Genomic DNA, 16,631 nt, shown 5'->3' on the forward strand with positions numbered 1-16,631 from the left:
ATGCTAGAAATTATTAACCATGGGACTAAATTAGGGAAGGTTAATAAGTGAAGTCAGGGGGCACCTGGGTGGCTCAGTGGGTTGAAGCCTCTGCCTTCAGCTCAGGTCATGGTCTCAGCATCCTGGGATGGAGCCCCGTATTGGGCTCTCTGCTCAGCAGGGAGCCTGCTTCCTCCTCTCTCTGCTTGCCTCTCTGACTACTTGTGATCTCTCTCTGTCAAATGAATAGATAAAATCTTGAAAAAAAAAAAAGAAGAAGAAGAAGTGAAGTCAGGAGAAACTGATGCCTCAGAAAAGTTGAGGGACCTAAATGAGACTGACTTACTGGAGGAGTGTGAGTACCTAAGTAATAAGCTACCAGACTTTATACTTCCTGTTCCATCTAAATAATCAGTTGTGGATGCCATCTATTGTCATGTTTAAAGGGAGAGTGCATAAGTCGGGAATAGATTCAATCACAAATGACAAATATCCAATAAACAAATGGCTTAAAGATAAAAGTTTATTTCTCACAGAAAAGAATTCTAAAGTTACATAATAGAGTAGTTCCATAAAGTTGCCCAAAAAACCCAAGTCTACTGTAATTTCTCTGCCATGCATATTGTATTACATAGTCAGAGATATTCTTTCAGTTCCATTCACCATGACACATTTGGCCAGCAGAAAAGGTAAAGGAAAAAAATGAAGGATACAATTTCTTTTTTAGGACACATTCCAGGAATCACACAGAATAATTCAGGTTATAACACACTGGCCATCAACTAGTCACATGCAACAGGGGAAGCTAAGAAATCTAATGTTTATATGAGGTTGTCATAGGACAGGGTAATAGTATGAAAACATTACAATTAAGGAAGAGGGGAGAACTGATAGGAGGAACAATCACCAGTTTTTGTCTCAGAGCATCATCTTAAGAATGACTTGTAAGAAGAAGGAAAAAGTCATTTGCATCTCCTTAGGAGAGAATTATAATAATCATCGAGGCCCAAAATAATAATTTCTCCTATTCAGGTATGTTAATTACAACATCATTCTCTTCTCCCATTGGACAGATGGTTAGGGAGCCTGCAGCAGAGGACCAAAGCCTGAAAAGTGGTCTTAGGGCACCATTAAATGTGTTCTTAGTAAAGGAGAAAATATGGGATCCATCTGTCATATTATAGAAAGATACATCTCCATCTTCATAATCCAGGAATATCCCCACAACATGGGGTATTTCTCTTACAGTGAGACAGGTTTCTGGGGAGGTGAGGGCCCAGTACTCTCTATTATAGAATCTGATGGCCCAGAAACCATTCTGTGGTGAAACAGTGACCCTCCCCTTCCTTGTTACATTATTGAGACAAATTCCCAGGTCCCAAGAAGGTGCATCCTTAACCTTAACCTCCCAGAAGGATCTCCCAGAGCTGATGTGCTGCTGACCCAACACGCAGGAGAGGGAGTCAAATCTCTGGGAGGAGCTGGACAGATTTTGATGACTTTCTTGCCAGGTCACTCGTCTCCTGTTTTCAGACAGGAGAAGGGAAGGATGGGCAGTGTCTTCATCCAGGGTCACATTTACTGTGGACAAGTAGACTATTATTTTTCTGGGAAGGACCAAGTAAGCTTGGACCAGAGGGTCCCCCATTCGGTGAAGGTTTCTTTTGCCCTGGGTAAATCTAACTCACCTCCACCAATCTTTCCCCAAGACTACCCCACAAGAAGCAGTGTCCCTCCTGCATCATCATAGACTTACCAGCCTGGAACTCTTCTTTCCTCCAATCTACAAGAAACAAGAGTACATGAGACCCTACCCTCTAAAATATAGCTGCCTTTCTCACCAGAATACCATGAGTATAAATTCCCTAGGATTAATTCAGGAATAATAGCAAACAAAGGAAATACTCTTTTATATCCTTAAATATCTATTTATTTACCTTTTGCCAAATTGTTTTTGACTTGAATATTTGACACATGTCATGCTCATTTATATAATGTTCCCGCAGGATAAATTTCATTTAAGTATTTAGGATGTTGAGAGGAAACAGGGAATATGGTGAATCTGATCAAATAATTTATTTTTTGCTTTAGTTTTCTCAGATTTTTAGCAGACAATAACTGCTCTACCTATGTTCAACTTATGCTCAAAAGTAAAGAAACTGCTAAAATTTAGTATTTCCAACACATTATTATCTATTAAAATATTGAGTAATCTGCCAAGTTCATGGAATATATGTTTTGGAGTTGCTTTGATTTTTAGCACATTGTTTTATACACAGTAGGTATTGATTAAAAATATCTTTGATACTAGGATTTTCTTCATCAGAGTTCATAGCACTCACCAGGATATAATTGAGCCTTCCTCCAGGCTGGAAAAAAAGAAAAAAAAAAAAAAGTAAAACTTTTACCTGTTTACTATCATCGTCTTTTCCATTTCTCCCTGTCTTTGTCCAATTTCTTCTGAAATTCTTGGATTTTCTGTTTTAATACTGTATTATTCTCATACTCTCTTTTTTTCAAATATCATTAAAAAAAAGATAATGAGTAGGGTAGGTACAAATATAGAAGCAAGAAAAAGTAGAAGAGATGGAGGAGCAGGAAAGATAACATAAAATCAAGACAAGGTTGGAGGGGAGGAGGGAAAAAATGCCAAATCACTTAAGGTGTGCTCTTCTGAGAGATTTTACTAAACCTCTTTAAATTTCGAAAGCTAATGCTACAAATATTTCTTTGCCAACCATAGACTTTTTTTTTATTTATTTTTTTTTTTGTATTTCTTCATACTGTCTTACAACTTTAGGACAAGACCTGAGAGATGGTAGAATAGAGTTTTCTGAGAGACAAACATTACTCACCAGCCTTGTATTGAGCTTTCCTCCTAGCTGAGAGAAAACACACAAACACTCATGTATGAGACAGATCTTCTTAACATCATAAGGAAGATATAGTTTAAAGCATACATTTGCTAACATTTATGTCTGTTTATTGGTCAAGTAAAGCACATTTCAAAAGTAATAAAAGGAATCTCTAAAGTCCATTCCATGTAGAAATTTTACTGCAATTTGCAGAATACAGTCTCTATACAATACACTGTAGATTTAATATGAAGATTTAAATAATTCTTCCTATGTAATACTAAAAATAGCATAAGGATATCTTAGAAGATAGCCTTAGACTTTAGAGATAATAAGCTATGAAGCTAATAAGCAATGAAGTTTGAGTGAAAAAAAAAAAGAATGTATAAAAACCATAAAAGAAGAGCAACCTATTGAATTAATAAGTAAATGGATTTAAGTAAAAATGAAAGAGGAGTAATAACTATGGCTGGAAAGAGACAGTAAGCAGGCAAAGCATGCAAAAATACTTATATACCGTGGATCACTGGAAATTTGTCAAGAGAAGACTGTTCTATGTCAAGGTTACACTTGACATCAGTAGTACGCAAAATGTGTGAAAGGCAATCAAAAAGAGGAACTTCTGTCACTTGGCAGTTTTGGAGTCTGAGCCCATCCATTAAGAACTGGGGTAATATTATGTACAAAACGATGGGCACTTTGTCTCAGAAGACATGTTGGAGAACTCAATTTAAAGGGCAACTTTCTATTAAATGGAGAAGACCACTTCTCCTTAGCTTAATCCCCTCACCTCACCAAGTTTATAATGAGATTATGGCAATCATCTAGAAGATAGAACCCTGCGAATAAATCAAAGGAATGAAAAGGAATGACAAAAAATATTCCTAGGAAATACATCAGTAAAAAAGAATGCCAGAAAAAGTTACCAATTTCCAGTTGAAATTCTGAAAAGCAAAAAGGAAAAAACTCATGTAAATGCCAGTAAACGTCAAGGAAAACCAACACAGAAAACGAAAATGAGTCAAAAACTTTCCATGCACAGAATATTGGTAAGATAAATGCAATCAGAAAACAACAACAACAACAAAACCCAAGAAATAGAAAGTGAAAAAATAGCAAGAAAGAACATTTTTATCTTAGAAAAGTGAGAACAGAGTATGGATTTTAACAATTGAGCAAAAGAAGAATGGTGAAGATGTGTAAAGAGATAACTAGAATTTCATCTACTCTATTCATCTTATAGTCAGTTTAAAGGATATAAGTAATTCAAGATTTAGAACAAAACATATATTTAATAAAATAATTTTCTAAAAGATGTTATTTTGTTAGTAGCTTATTGAGTAGATTAGTAATCTTGAAAAATTTTGTGACTATGTCAGACTAAATAAGATGTCTTTAGTGAAGACACATATGAATAAATCCTGAAATGATCTTTCTAGAAGATTTCACAGCCATTGACAAAAAAATGACTCTGGGCCTGGAGATAATCTTTTGCAATTCTGTTGGTATCTAATTCTTTGTCTTTAATAAAATTTAATTTAGTTGTCTGTTGATAGGACTTTCCAAATTAGCTTTAAAAATCTGTCCTCTTGGATTTTATCATTTACTTTAGAAGGTCAAAAAGAAGTAAGTGACAAGGCTTTAACTAAAACCTTTCTATTCCTAGTAACTTACATATAAGTAGAGAATTTCTCAGAACATAAATCTCTTAAAAACAAACAGAAAATAAAATTGATATTGATTACTGATTCATGTATTTGGGGGAAATATAATTTTTTATTATAATTTTTTATAAACATATAATGTATTGTTAGCCCCAGGGGTACAGGTCTGTGAATTGCCAGGTTTACACACTTCACAGCACTCACTATAGCACATACCTTCCCCAATGTCCATAACCCCACCAACCTCTCCCGACCGGGAAATATAATTTTTAAAATGAGTTATGGTGGAAAACAACTGCTATGATTGTATAAGTAAAATATTAGAAGAGTGTGCTTTAAACACTCTTATCTTTTCCCTAAAATGTGGTTCTGTGCTTTTTAAGTTTCTTAGAAAAAATTCATGGAAATTTCAAAAGGATAGCTCATTTATTAAGTTAACATTTTGTAGAAAGCAGTATTTGAGGGACACCTGGGGGACTCAGTCAGTTAAGCACCTGCCTTCGGCTCAGGTCATGATCTCAAGGTCCTGGGATAGTGCCCTGCATAGGGCTCCTTGCTCAGCAGGGCTATGGCTACTTTAAATGCATTTGTCAAATTGCAGTATTGCAGTAGCTACGTTGTATAAATTTGTCATAAATACTGTACAAAGGAATACTGAAATATTGCTCACTTAAATAATGAAAGGTCAGGTTTCAGGTTGCTTCTATTCATATTTTTCTTCACTGATTAATTCATAACCTATTTTATTTGACTTCTATGTTAACTTATGCCTGCATGAAGATTATCTTAAATGAACAGGTGTGAAATCAGGACAGGGAAATGAATAGGGTTCTCAGAGAAAGATTCGTTTTTACAGAGTTATACTGTGCCTTCTTCCTATCTGAGAGAAATATATAGAAACGTGTATATGAGAGAGCTTTTCTTTTTTCACTTTTTATTTTATTTTATTATGTTATGTTAGTCACCATACAGTACCTCATGAGACAGGTTTTCTAAACATTAGAAAGAAGGTACAACCAAAGTCCTACACCTGCTAATGATTGTTTTTGATAACTGACCAAGTCATGTCCATTCCATAATTAAGGAATTACATCTCTGAAATCCATTCCGTTGATATCTCATGAATACCATGGGATATGTAGGGATGTGAAGATTTAAATAATTCTTTTGGTGAGGTAATAAAGTGGTGTAGAAAAACTTAGAACATAGCCTTATACTCCAGAGATATAGTATCAATGAGATAAATTGAATGAAAAATGTATGTATGGGACATATGGGTGGTTCATCAGTTAAGTGTCCAGTTCTTGATTTTGGAAGTCACAACGTCAGGGTCCTGGAATTGAGCCCCACAACAGGCTCCATGCTCAATGGAGGATCTGTTAGGACACTCTCACCCTCTCCCTCTGTTCCTTGCTCCTCTCTCTCTCTCTCTTTCTGATGAATAAACAAATATTTTTAAAAATATTGGAGGAGAGACAAACCATGAGAGATTGTGGACTCCAAGAAACAGTGTTTTAGAGGGGAGGACTGTAGGTGATGGGTGAGCCTGGTGGTTGTTATTAAGGAGAGGATGTATTACATGGAGCACTGGGTATTATATATAAACAATGAATCTTGGAACACTACAACAAAAACTAATGATTTATTGTATGGCGACTAACATAACACAATTAAGAAATAATAAATAAATAAAATATTTAAAATATTTATTCAACAATTTGTTGAATTACTAACTGAATAGATAAAACTTCAAATGAAAGAAGAGTAATAAGTGTGGTTGGAAGGAGAAAATAACCAGTCATAATCATGCAAAGAATATTTATATAGATTCGATCACTTGAGAAAATGGTCAAAGGAAGTTGAACAGCAAGGCTCAAGGTTATACTTGTTCAGAGTATGTTCAGAGTGTTTAAGAGGCCAATAGAAGAAAAAACTTAATTCAGAAACTTTGGAATCTGATTCCTTACCTTCAGATTTAAGATATTTTCCTGTTCATAGTAAAGGACACTCCTAGTCAAAGAACATGTTGGAAAACCCAAGTGAAAGGATATTTTCTGGAACATATCTTGCATGGAAACAAGCACATTCTTCCTACCTAATCCTCTGCATCTCACCAACCTTAAAACGAAATTATGATAAGCATCTGGAAGATAGAAGATGTTGAAAAATATATGGCAAATAAAAGCAAGGAAATGAAAACCTTGAGGAGACTGAATGAGAAGGGAAAATGGGAGAATCTCAGGAAACCAAAGTGGATAGAAAAATTAGACATTCAAGAAAACAAAGGACAAAGATAGGGGTGTGTAGTGAGTTAAAGAATCAAGAAATGACAAGAACAAAATCATTTCTATGCAGTGCATCACCAAAGGCATGTGAGTCTGAAAAAAAAAATTACCATTTTCTTCCAGATGGTCTTCTGAAAAAGAAATGGAGAACACTTTGTAAATTTAAAGAGAAATACCCAGTAGTGCAATTGCAGGGTCATAGGGTAGCTCTATTTTTAATTTCTTAAGGAATCCCCACACTGTTTTCCAAAGTGGCTGCACAAACTTGTATTAAATATGGAAAAGTAAGATGAATTGAAATTTCCTATGCAGGGGCGCCTGGGTGGCTCAGTGGGTTAAGCCTCTGCCTTTAGCTCTTCAGCTCAGGTCATGATCTCGGGGTCCTGGGATCGAGCACCACATAGGTCTCTCTGCTCAGCGGGGAGCCTGCTTCCCCCACCCCTTCTGCCTGCCTCTCTGCCTACTTGTGATATCTCTCTGTCAAATAAATAAATAAAATCTTTAAAAAAAATTCCAATGCAATGTAAATTGGTAGGATGAATATAATGAGATAAAAGTAAGCAGAAAACACACAAAAACCAAAAAATTGGCAAAAGAGCACATGCTTGTCCTCAGAAAGGGATAAAAATGAGTTAATTTTCTCAAATGACTATATGATAAAAAAATATTGAAGAAGTGTCAGAAAGACTACCTAGAATATCATCCCACACATATTTCCTTATAGACGGCTTTAGGTATTTAAGGAATTCAAGGTTTGGAACAAAACACATATTTGATAAAATAATTTTACAAAATATTTTTCTGGTAGTGGTTTTTAAAAATTATTTTCTAAATTTTGCCAATTTTTTTTACAAGTACACGATTAAGCAAGTTGTCTTTAAGTGAATACACAACTTGTATAAGTAGTAATCAATTTGTATATCTTGGGAAAGTCCTTTTTGTAGAGGTTAAAATCATTGAGAAAATGAATGGATATAACGTGTGGACACAGATCTTTCTGTAAGTCTGATGGTTTCTCGTTCTTTGAGTTTAAGAAATGTGCTATAACTTAATTGTCAATATATAGAACTTTTAAAAACTAGCTTTGGTAAACACTAAGATTCTTAATGTTTAACTCAGAAGAAATTCAAAGAATTGAGTGATGTTGCTCTAACCCACTTTTCCCATTCTCACTAACGTGTATATAAGGATGCACTTGCGAAGCACCTGTGTCTCTTATAAGCAAAGAAGAAAATAAGAGGATTAAAATTGATGCTGAATTAATTGGGGGGAAATGAAATATGTGTTAATGGTAATATAGGAATTCTATAAATATCCTGAGTGCTATAGATATGCACCTTCATGTATTTTTAAATTGAGCGTGGTGTATATAAAATGCAACTGTGAATGTTGGAAAGGCACTCTCATGTGCATAATCCCTCAACCTTCACTCTGTTATTGGCGTTAATCGCTCTGCCTGACTCTTTCCCCCAATTTTCTTGCATTGTTTAGATCCTCATTACACCTATTAGTCCTCATTTCTATCTCCCAAATTTTAGATATTCTTCAATTATATACCTTCTGGTCTAATTTTCCTCCTATGAAAAATGAGGTTTTTATCAGCTCTATTCATTTCTGGAAAGAGAGTTTAATTATTTTTAAACTAAACAACTTAAATGAAGGAAAATAAAGCATGACATGATGTGAATTAGGTTTAAAACTAATGACCTAATCCTACCTTAAGGTGACACTTATACATCTGCCAAACAAAAATACTGCCACTTAAACACACATTATTAATAAAATTTATTCTAATCTCTGTGAGAACATAAGTAAAATTGAAAAAAAAATCATATAGCTAAGATGGGTTATTAAACTTTATGACTATTTTAGGGTCTTACAAGAGAACTTTATAATAACATCTTGGACAATAGCTTCTGTCACTAACATTAAAAGAAATCAGATGAGAAATATCCATGAAATTTCCTTGAGAAATAAAACCTACATACAAAGATTCAAAAAGAAGACCACTTTGCAAAATTAATCATTGGTTGAATTAAAATCTAAAGAAATAGTGTAACTACAATGGCTGGAAAAAAAAAAAACACAGGCAAAATTGTCTAAAAGTCCATACATACAAAAGAACACTAGACTAATGATTAATGACAAAAGAAGAATGAGCCTCAGTCTCACACTTGACCAATGAATAACATTGGAACTTACAGGTATTTTTTTCCTTTTATTTTTATTTTATTATGTTAGTCACCATACAGTACCTCATTAGTTTTTGATGTAGTGTTCCATGATTTCTTGTATGCATATAACACCCAGTACTCCATGCAATACATGCCCTCCGTAATACCCATCACTGGGCTTAACCATCCCTTCATCCCCCTCCCCTCTCAAACCCTCAGTTTGTTCCCTGGAGTCCATAGTCTCTCATGGTTCATTTCTGCCCTTTCCTCGCCTGTGCATTAGTCCCTTCCTTCTCCTAATGTCCTCTATGCTATTCCTTATGTTCCACAAATAAATGGAACCATATGATAATTGTTTTTCTCTGCTTGACTCATTTCACTTAGCAAAATCTCCTCCAGTCCCATCCATGTTGATGCGAAAGCTGGTGAATCATCCTTTCCAATGCCTGAGAAATATTCCATTGTGTATAGGGAACACATCGTTATCCATTCATCTGTTGAAGGGTATCTCAGCTCTTTCCACATTTTGGCTATTGTGGACATTGCTACTATGAACATTGGGGTGCATATGGCCCTTCTTTTCACTACATCTGTATCTTTGGGGTAAATACCCAGTACTGTAATTGTTGGGTCATAGAGTAGCTCTATTTTTAATTTTTTGAGGAACCTCCACACTGTTTTCCAAAGTGGCTACACCAATTTTCATTCCTAGCAACAATGTAAGAGGGTTCCTTTTATCTACAACTTCTCTAAAATTTGTTGTTTCTTGCCTTGTCAATTTTTGCCATTCTAACTAGTGTAAGGTGGTATCTCAATGTGGTTTTGATATGAATAACCCTGATGGCTAATGATGATGTACACTTTTTCATGTGTCTGTTAGCCATTTGTATGTCTTCATTGGAGAAGTGTCTGTTCTTATCTTTTGCTCATTTTCGCCTTTGTTTCCCTTGCCTTTGGAGACGTATCTTGAAAGAAGTTGCTGGGATCAATGTCAAAGAGGTTACTGCCTATGTTCTCCCCTAGGATTTTGATGGATTCCTGTTTCACATTGGGGTCTTTCACCCATTTTGAGTTTATCTTTTTGTATGGCGAAAGAGAATGGTCAAGTTTCATACTTCTATACATAGCTGTCCAATTTCCCCAGCACTGTTTATTGAAGAGACTGCCTTTTTTCCACTGGATATTTTTTCCTGCTTTATTGAAGATTACTTGATGATAGAATTGAGGGTCCATATCTGGGCTCTCAATTCTGTTATTTTTGTCTGTGTCTGTTTTTGGCCAGTACCATGTTGTCTTGGTGATCACAGCTGTGTAATAAACATTAAATCAGGCAATGTGATGCCCCCAGCTTTTTTTTCAACATTTCCTTGGCAATTCAGTGTTTTCTGGTTCCATACAAATTTTAGGATAGTTTGTTCCAGCACTTTGAAAATTACAATGGGGGGCACCTGGGTGGATCAGTAGGTTAAAGCCTCTGTCTTCGGCTCAGGTCATGATCCCAGGGTCCTGGGATTAAGCCCTGCATCGGGCTCTCTTCTCGGTGGGGAGCCTGCTTCCTCCAATCTCTCTCTCTGCCTACTCATGATTTCTGTCTGTCAAATAAATAAATAAAAATCTTAAAAAAAAAAAGAAAGAAAATGACTATGGTATTTTGATCAGGATGGCTTTGAAAGTATAGATTGCTCTGGGCAGCATAGACATTTTAACAATGTTTATTCTTCTGGTCCATGAGCATGGAATATTTCTCCATCTTCTTGTGTCTTCAATTTCTTTCATGAGTGTTCTGTAGTTCCTAGAGTATAGTTCCTTTGCCTCTTTGGTTAGGTTTATTCCAAGGTATCTTATGGTTTTTGGTGCTATTGGAAATGGAATTGATTCTCAAATTTCTCTTTCTACAGTTATATTGTTAATGTACAAGAGGGCAACAGATTTCTGTGCATTGATCTTGTATCCTGCCACATTACTGAATTGCTGCCTGAGTTCTAGTAATTTGGGGGTGGAGTCTTTGGGGTTTTCCACATAAAGTATCATGTCATCTGTGAGGAGAAAGAGTTTGACTTCTTCTTTGCCAGTTTGAATACATTTTATTTCTTTTTGGTGTCTGATTGCTGTTGCTAGGAATCTAGTAGTATGTTGAACAATAGTGGCGAGACTGGGCATCTTTGTTGTGTTCCTCATCTCAAAGGGAAAGCTGTCAGATTTTCCCCATTGAGAATGATATTCACTCTGCGTTTTTCACAGATGGATTTTATGAAGCTGAGGCATGTTCCCTCTATCCCTATGCTATGAAGAGTTTTAATCTGGAAAGGATGCTGTATTTTTGTCAAATGCTTTTTCTACATCAATTGAGAGGACCATGTGGTTCTTCTCTCTCCTCTTAAATTTTGTTCTATCACATTGATTAATTTCCCATTGTGAACCACCTTTGTATCCAGGGATAAATACACCTGGTCATGATGGATAATCTTTTTAGTGTACTATTGGATCCTCTTAGCTAGGATCTTGTTGAGAATCTTCATATCCATATTCATCAAGGATATTGATCTGAAATTCTCATTTTTATTGGGGCCTTTGCCTGGTTTTGGGATCAAGGTAATGCTGGCCTCATAGAGTGAGTCTGGAAGTAAGTGTGCACCCCCAGCGACCCTCTCAGTGGTTGACCAAGGTCCCTGCTTTTCTCTACACCCCCTTGCCACCAAAACCAAGAGTGATACTTGTCTGGGTGAACCCAGCCCTGGTGGCTGCCATTCCTGGGACTGCCGACTCAAGTCTACACTGGCTCCTCTCAGGTGTGGGCTGGTGGTGACTGTACCCATTGGGGACCATGGGCTTAGGTCCATGCCTGTGTCCCTGGTCCTAGCAATTGTCCTTTAAGCCCCTTTGTTCTGTGTTTGCTGTTATCAGTCCCTTTCTGTCTCACAGCCAAGGTACACAGGGCACTTTTGTATTGGGTATTACTTTCCAATGGCTCGCTTTTGGTGCCTCCTTCCCCCTTATGTTTATCCTCTGATATCTTCCCGCACAAGCCCAACTCTGTCTTTTGTAACTCTCAACTGATGATCCTCTGCCCCCATAGAGATCCAGGCATGTATAATTTTACATCTCAGACTGGTTTCATGGATGTTCAGAGTACTCTGGTAGGTATCCAGCTCAATTCAGGGGACCAATTGAAATAGAGTCCCCTCCTTCTCTGCCATCTTCCCCTCTTCCCAGAATTTACATCTGTTTGAAAGACAAATGATAAAGGATTAACTCAGTGACTTTGGAGTGCTCTCCCATGTCTTAAAGATTGAGATAATATCATGTATATAGTAATGGGAACCCTTCCCTGGAATACATGATATGGCACTTAAGTAAAGAGTTGTTAATAAATGTAATTGAGTGGAAACCATGTGCTTGTTAACTAATTTCCTTTATTTTATCAACTTCATAATTTTATACTGGCACTGGCAAGGCATACGATGAAGAAAAGAAATATGGGAAAGATGGAAAACAGAAGTGAAGGAAACAATATGGGAAAAGTGCAGAAACCAAATAATGGGGAGGGAGAGCAGACATTCAAAAGGGAGAGCCAAGGGATGCATGCAAGTGAAGAGGCAGGAAATGTCAGTGGTGACAGGCATCATAGTGCAGAACTAAAGTGTTGTCAGAATATTTACAATTCCTTTTTTGAGGTTCTTCTGATAAACAAATCAAAAACATTAATGTGATATTAATGTAAATGTCAAAGTAAATATAAATGAAGAAAATTAAAATTTGTTTAAAAAATAAGAGTGTGGGGGCACCCAGGTGGCTCAGTGGGTTAAAGCCTCTGCCTTCAGCCTGGGTCATGATCTCAGAGTCCTGGGATCGAGCCCTGAATCGGGCTCTCTGCTCTGTGGGGTGCCTGCTTCCTCCTCTCTCTGCCTGTTTCTCTGCCTACTTGTGATTTCTGTCAAATAATGAATAAAATCTTAAAAAAAATAATAAGAGTGTGCTTGAGTGTTTGGGTGGCTCAGTTGGTTAACTGTCTGCCTTCAAAAAAAAAAAAAAAAGTGTCTGCCTTCAGCTCAGGTCAGGATCCTGCAGTCCCAGGATCGAGCCTCCAAATCTGGCTCCTTGCTCAGTGGGGAGTCTGATTCTCCCTCTCCCTCTGCCCTTCCCCCTTTTCCTTCTCTTTCTGTCTCTCTCTCTCTCTCAAATAAATAAATGAAATATTTTTTAAAAATAAAAAACAATGTAAAGTTAAAACTAACAAGATGTTGCACACAGGCACACATGCACACGCACACGCATGCACACACACACACACACACACACTCACTCACATCCCAGTGGTAGCAGGAGAACTCATTTTGATTTACATAATGCTCTCCAGAAAATATAAAAGGAAATGGAAAGAGTGATGATTTTACTGAATTAGAGAATAAATGAGAAATGTTATTTTTGGTGGTTACATTTTATGAATATCTTCTTAAAATGTTCTCACACTTTCTTACCCTAATAGGTTCTTTAACTCTTTTTAATCTACCTCTATCTTTATATATCACACATGCACACACACACATATATAGAGATGTTCTTTTTCTCTCTCTCTCCAGATGTGTGTGTGTATACACAAAAATATGTCACCAATTACATGCTTATATATATGCTATACATATATATGTAACACACAGTTTTATACACACACACACACACACACACACACACACAGATACATAGCAACAAGTAGTACTCATTTGCCAACACTTTGTATGTGATTTTGGAATTCATCACAAAAAGTTAGAAAGTGAATAATTCCAATGATGCATACAATTCTTTTCTCAGCTCTGGTCATGTTCACTTTCTTACTTCAGAAAATATTGCAAGAGTATCCAATTGGTTTGTCAGTTAATTCCTCACAATTAATTATTTGATTAAAAAATCACTAAAGAATTTAAGAATTTTGAGTATTTAATTGGAAAAAAATGTTTAAAGGTAAAATATTGTCATAATTTTGTTCTTCTTTCTTCTCTCACTTCATCCTTTTTTTTCCTTTTCTGCCTTCCTTCCACTCCTTATGTTCAATTGTTCCTGGGTTTCCAAGCCTTGCCTTCATCACATGATGATGACTGCTATTATAATATTGAAGTAAAGTAGTGAGAAGAAGAAAATAAGAATGAAAGTTGAGAGGAAATAAATGAGAGTGAAGAAAGAAAAAGAAGGGAGTAAATTGAAGAAGCAGAGGTATTTGTAAAATGGGTCTGTTGTTTGCACTCTGGAAGAAGCCATCTACATTATGGAGATGTAAGAAAAACAAAAGGCAGGGTGAAATAATAATGATGAGAATTTCAGTGCCCCACTTTCATCAATGAATACATCATCCAGACATAAAGTAAATAAGGAAATGCTGGATTTGAACTACATTTTATATCAAATGGACATAACAGACATATACAGATCATGCCATTCAACAGTACCAAAATGGACATTTTTCTCAGGTGCACAAAAGGTGTTCTCCAGGATAGATCATATTTTAGTTACAAATAAAGTCTTGACAAATTTATGAAAATTGGTATCATATCAAGTATATAATTTTTTTTGTCACGTTGATATGAAACTACAGGTCAGTAACTGGAGGAAAGGTGATAGAGTCACAAATACAATGAGATTAAACAAAGTGTTCTGAAAACCCAATTTGTCAAAGAAGTAAACAAAAAGGAAATAAAAAATGTCTTGAGATATATGAAAATGGAATCACAACACACAGAAACATAAGGGAAATGGCAAAACAGTTATAAGAGGGAAATTTATAGTGGTCAATCCTACACTAAGAAAGAAGAAAGATCCTAAATAAACAACCTAACTTGAAACCTCAAGGCTTACTACCCCAAAGTTAATAAAGGAAAGAAATAATAAAGATTTTATAAATGTAATAAAAGCTAGAAAAACAATGGAAAAGATCAAAGAAACTAAAAGTTGAAAGTTGGAAGATAAACAAAACTGACATATCTTATTTACATTACCTTAGAAAAATTGGGGAAGATTTCAATGAAATAAATTGAAAAAGACATTACAACTGATAAAGCAAACAATCAATAGACTAAAAACTAACTTTTTCTCCACATTCTCGCCAACAGTTGTTGTCTTGTGTTGGTGGAATTATCAATTGGTACCCTTATTAAAAAAAAAAAAGTAGAGAAGATCTTCAAAAAACTTAAACTATGAGCCAGGGAATATGACATAGGAGGTCCCTGACCTCATCTCTTTCCATGACACACCCAGGTAACATCTATATCTATGCAACTCTGAGAATGACCCAGGAACAGGCAGAACAGATATTTCACAGCTAACTGTAGAGACAAGGCAGATCTGGAAAAGTAGCAAAGTGGTAGAGAGATCTGGTTAGGAACCAAATCCCCAGCCTGACTAACCAAAAACTAAAGGCACAACAGAATCACAGAAAACTGAGATCAGACCCCACACTGGGCTCCCATGTCCCTGGGACACACACTGGTAAGATGAGTCCCTATAACATCTGGCTTTGAAAACCAGCAGAATTTAACTCCTGGGGGTTTAAAAATCATCAGGCTTGGGGCGCCTGGGTGGCTCAGTGGGCTGGGGCCTTTGCCTTCAGCTCAAGTCATGATCCCAGAGTCCTGGGATTGAGCCCTACGTCAGGCTCTCTGCTTGGCAGGGAGCCTGGTTCCCCCTCCCTCTCTGCCTGCTTCTCCGCCTACTTGTGATCTGTCTGTCATATAAGTAAATAAAATCTTAAAAAAAAATTATCAAGCTTAACCCTGGGAGAGCTGGAGGCCAATAGGAAACCAAGTTACTACCCTCAAAGAGCAAGCATACTAAATAAATCAGCAAGAAACACAGCAATTAAGATATCTGAGATATATCTGAAGGAGATTTATTGACTAAACTCATAACGTGTTCTGGAGGGATAGGGATCTCCAGAAGATTTTTCAGGAAACAAAAGGACATGTGAGGGTTATTTCTCATCCCCTTCCCCAACCTAGATAATCAAAGCACTTGTGGAAGCCCTGTTAACACTATCTGCCTTGCTAGTACCACAAGCCTCACCCTGGCATCACATGCAGACACATCCCTTCCAAATCACCCATTTGGCAGGCATCCCTCTAACGCATCTAGTGCCCGGCAACACCAAGCCAGCAGCCTCAGTGAGGACCACCTCCCCTACAAATAACTCTTGCCCTGTGGAAGAGAGGAGATAAGCTTGCACATGAGCACACCCAGTTCTTGAAGTCAAGCCTCTTAGCTGGCCATGCAGGGAGAGAGGTAAAGTGCAAATAGGTACACCCAGCTACTCCAGCCACACCCACCAACATCACACAGCAGACTAAGCAACTACTTTCAACTGTCCATGGATCAAATTCTACCCAGCGCACCCACAAAGAGGGTCATTGCAACCAGCTGGGCAATGGTTGTCAGCTGAAACAGGAGGATACATGTAGCCTACACAGGGAATAACCCTGGAATGCCTAGTTCTGGTGACCAAGAGGGGTTAGTCTTTAGGGCACCACAGGAATTTCTGTACACAAGATTACTAGTCTCAAGACCTGTAGACATACCTGTCCTTCCTAATATATCGAAACAAGCACAGAGAATTAGGCAAAATGAGGAGACAGAGGATTATGTCCCAAATCAAAGTATAAGACAAAATCACAATAAATTAGTTAAATAAAA

General features: G+C 36.8%; 1 protein-coding gene across 5 annotated transcripts in view; it reads right to left on the reverse strand.

Moving 5' to 3' along the window:
- Positions 1–484: 484 nt before the first annotated feature.
- The window catches only part of LOC125103118 (butyrophilin subfamily 1 member A1-like), a 108,835-nt gene continuing 92,688 nt past the window's right edge, over positions 485–16,631 (reverse strand). For 3 of the 5 annotated variants that reach the window (XM_047734937.1, XM_047734938.1, XM_047734934.1), the window contains 6 exons: positions 6,894–6,914; positions 3,761–3,778; positions 2,835–2,861; positions 2,322–2,348; positions 1,736–1,762; positions 485–1,560 (listed from right to left, as the gene is read on the reverse strand). In XM_047734937.1, coding sequence (XP_047590893.1) covers positions 1,004–1,560; positions 1,736–1,762; positions 2,322–2,348; positions 2,835–2,861; positions 3,761–3,778; positions 6,894–6,914 — 677 coding nt within the window. In that variant the 3' untranslated portion in view covers positions 485–1,003. The remainder of the gene's footprint in view (positions 1,561–1,735; positions 1,763–2,321; positions 2,349–2,834; positions 2,862–3,760; positions 3,779–6,893; positions 6,915–16,631) is intronic. The other 2 variants (XM_047734939.1, XM_047734935.1) reach the window with 1 other exon arrangement.

The sequence above is a fragment of the Lutra lutra genome, chromosome 6, assembly GCF_902655055.1.
Source record: "Lutra lutra chromosome 6, mLutLut1.2, whole genome shotgun sequence".
NCBI classification, from domain to species: Eukaryota; Metazoa; Chordata; class Mammalia; order Carnivora; family Mustelidae; genus Lutra; species Lutra lutra.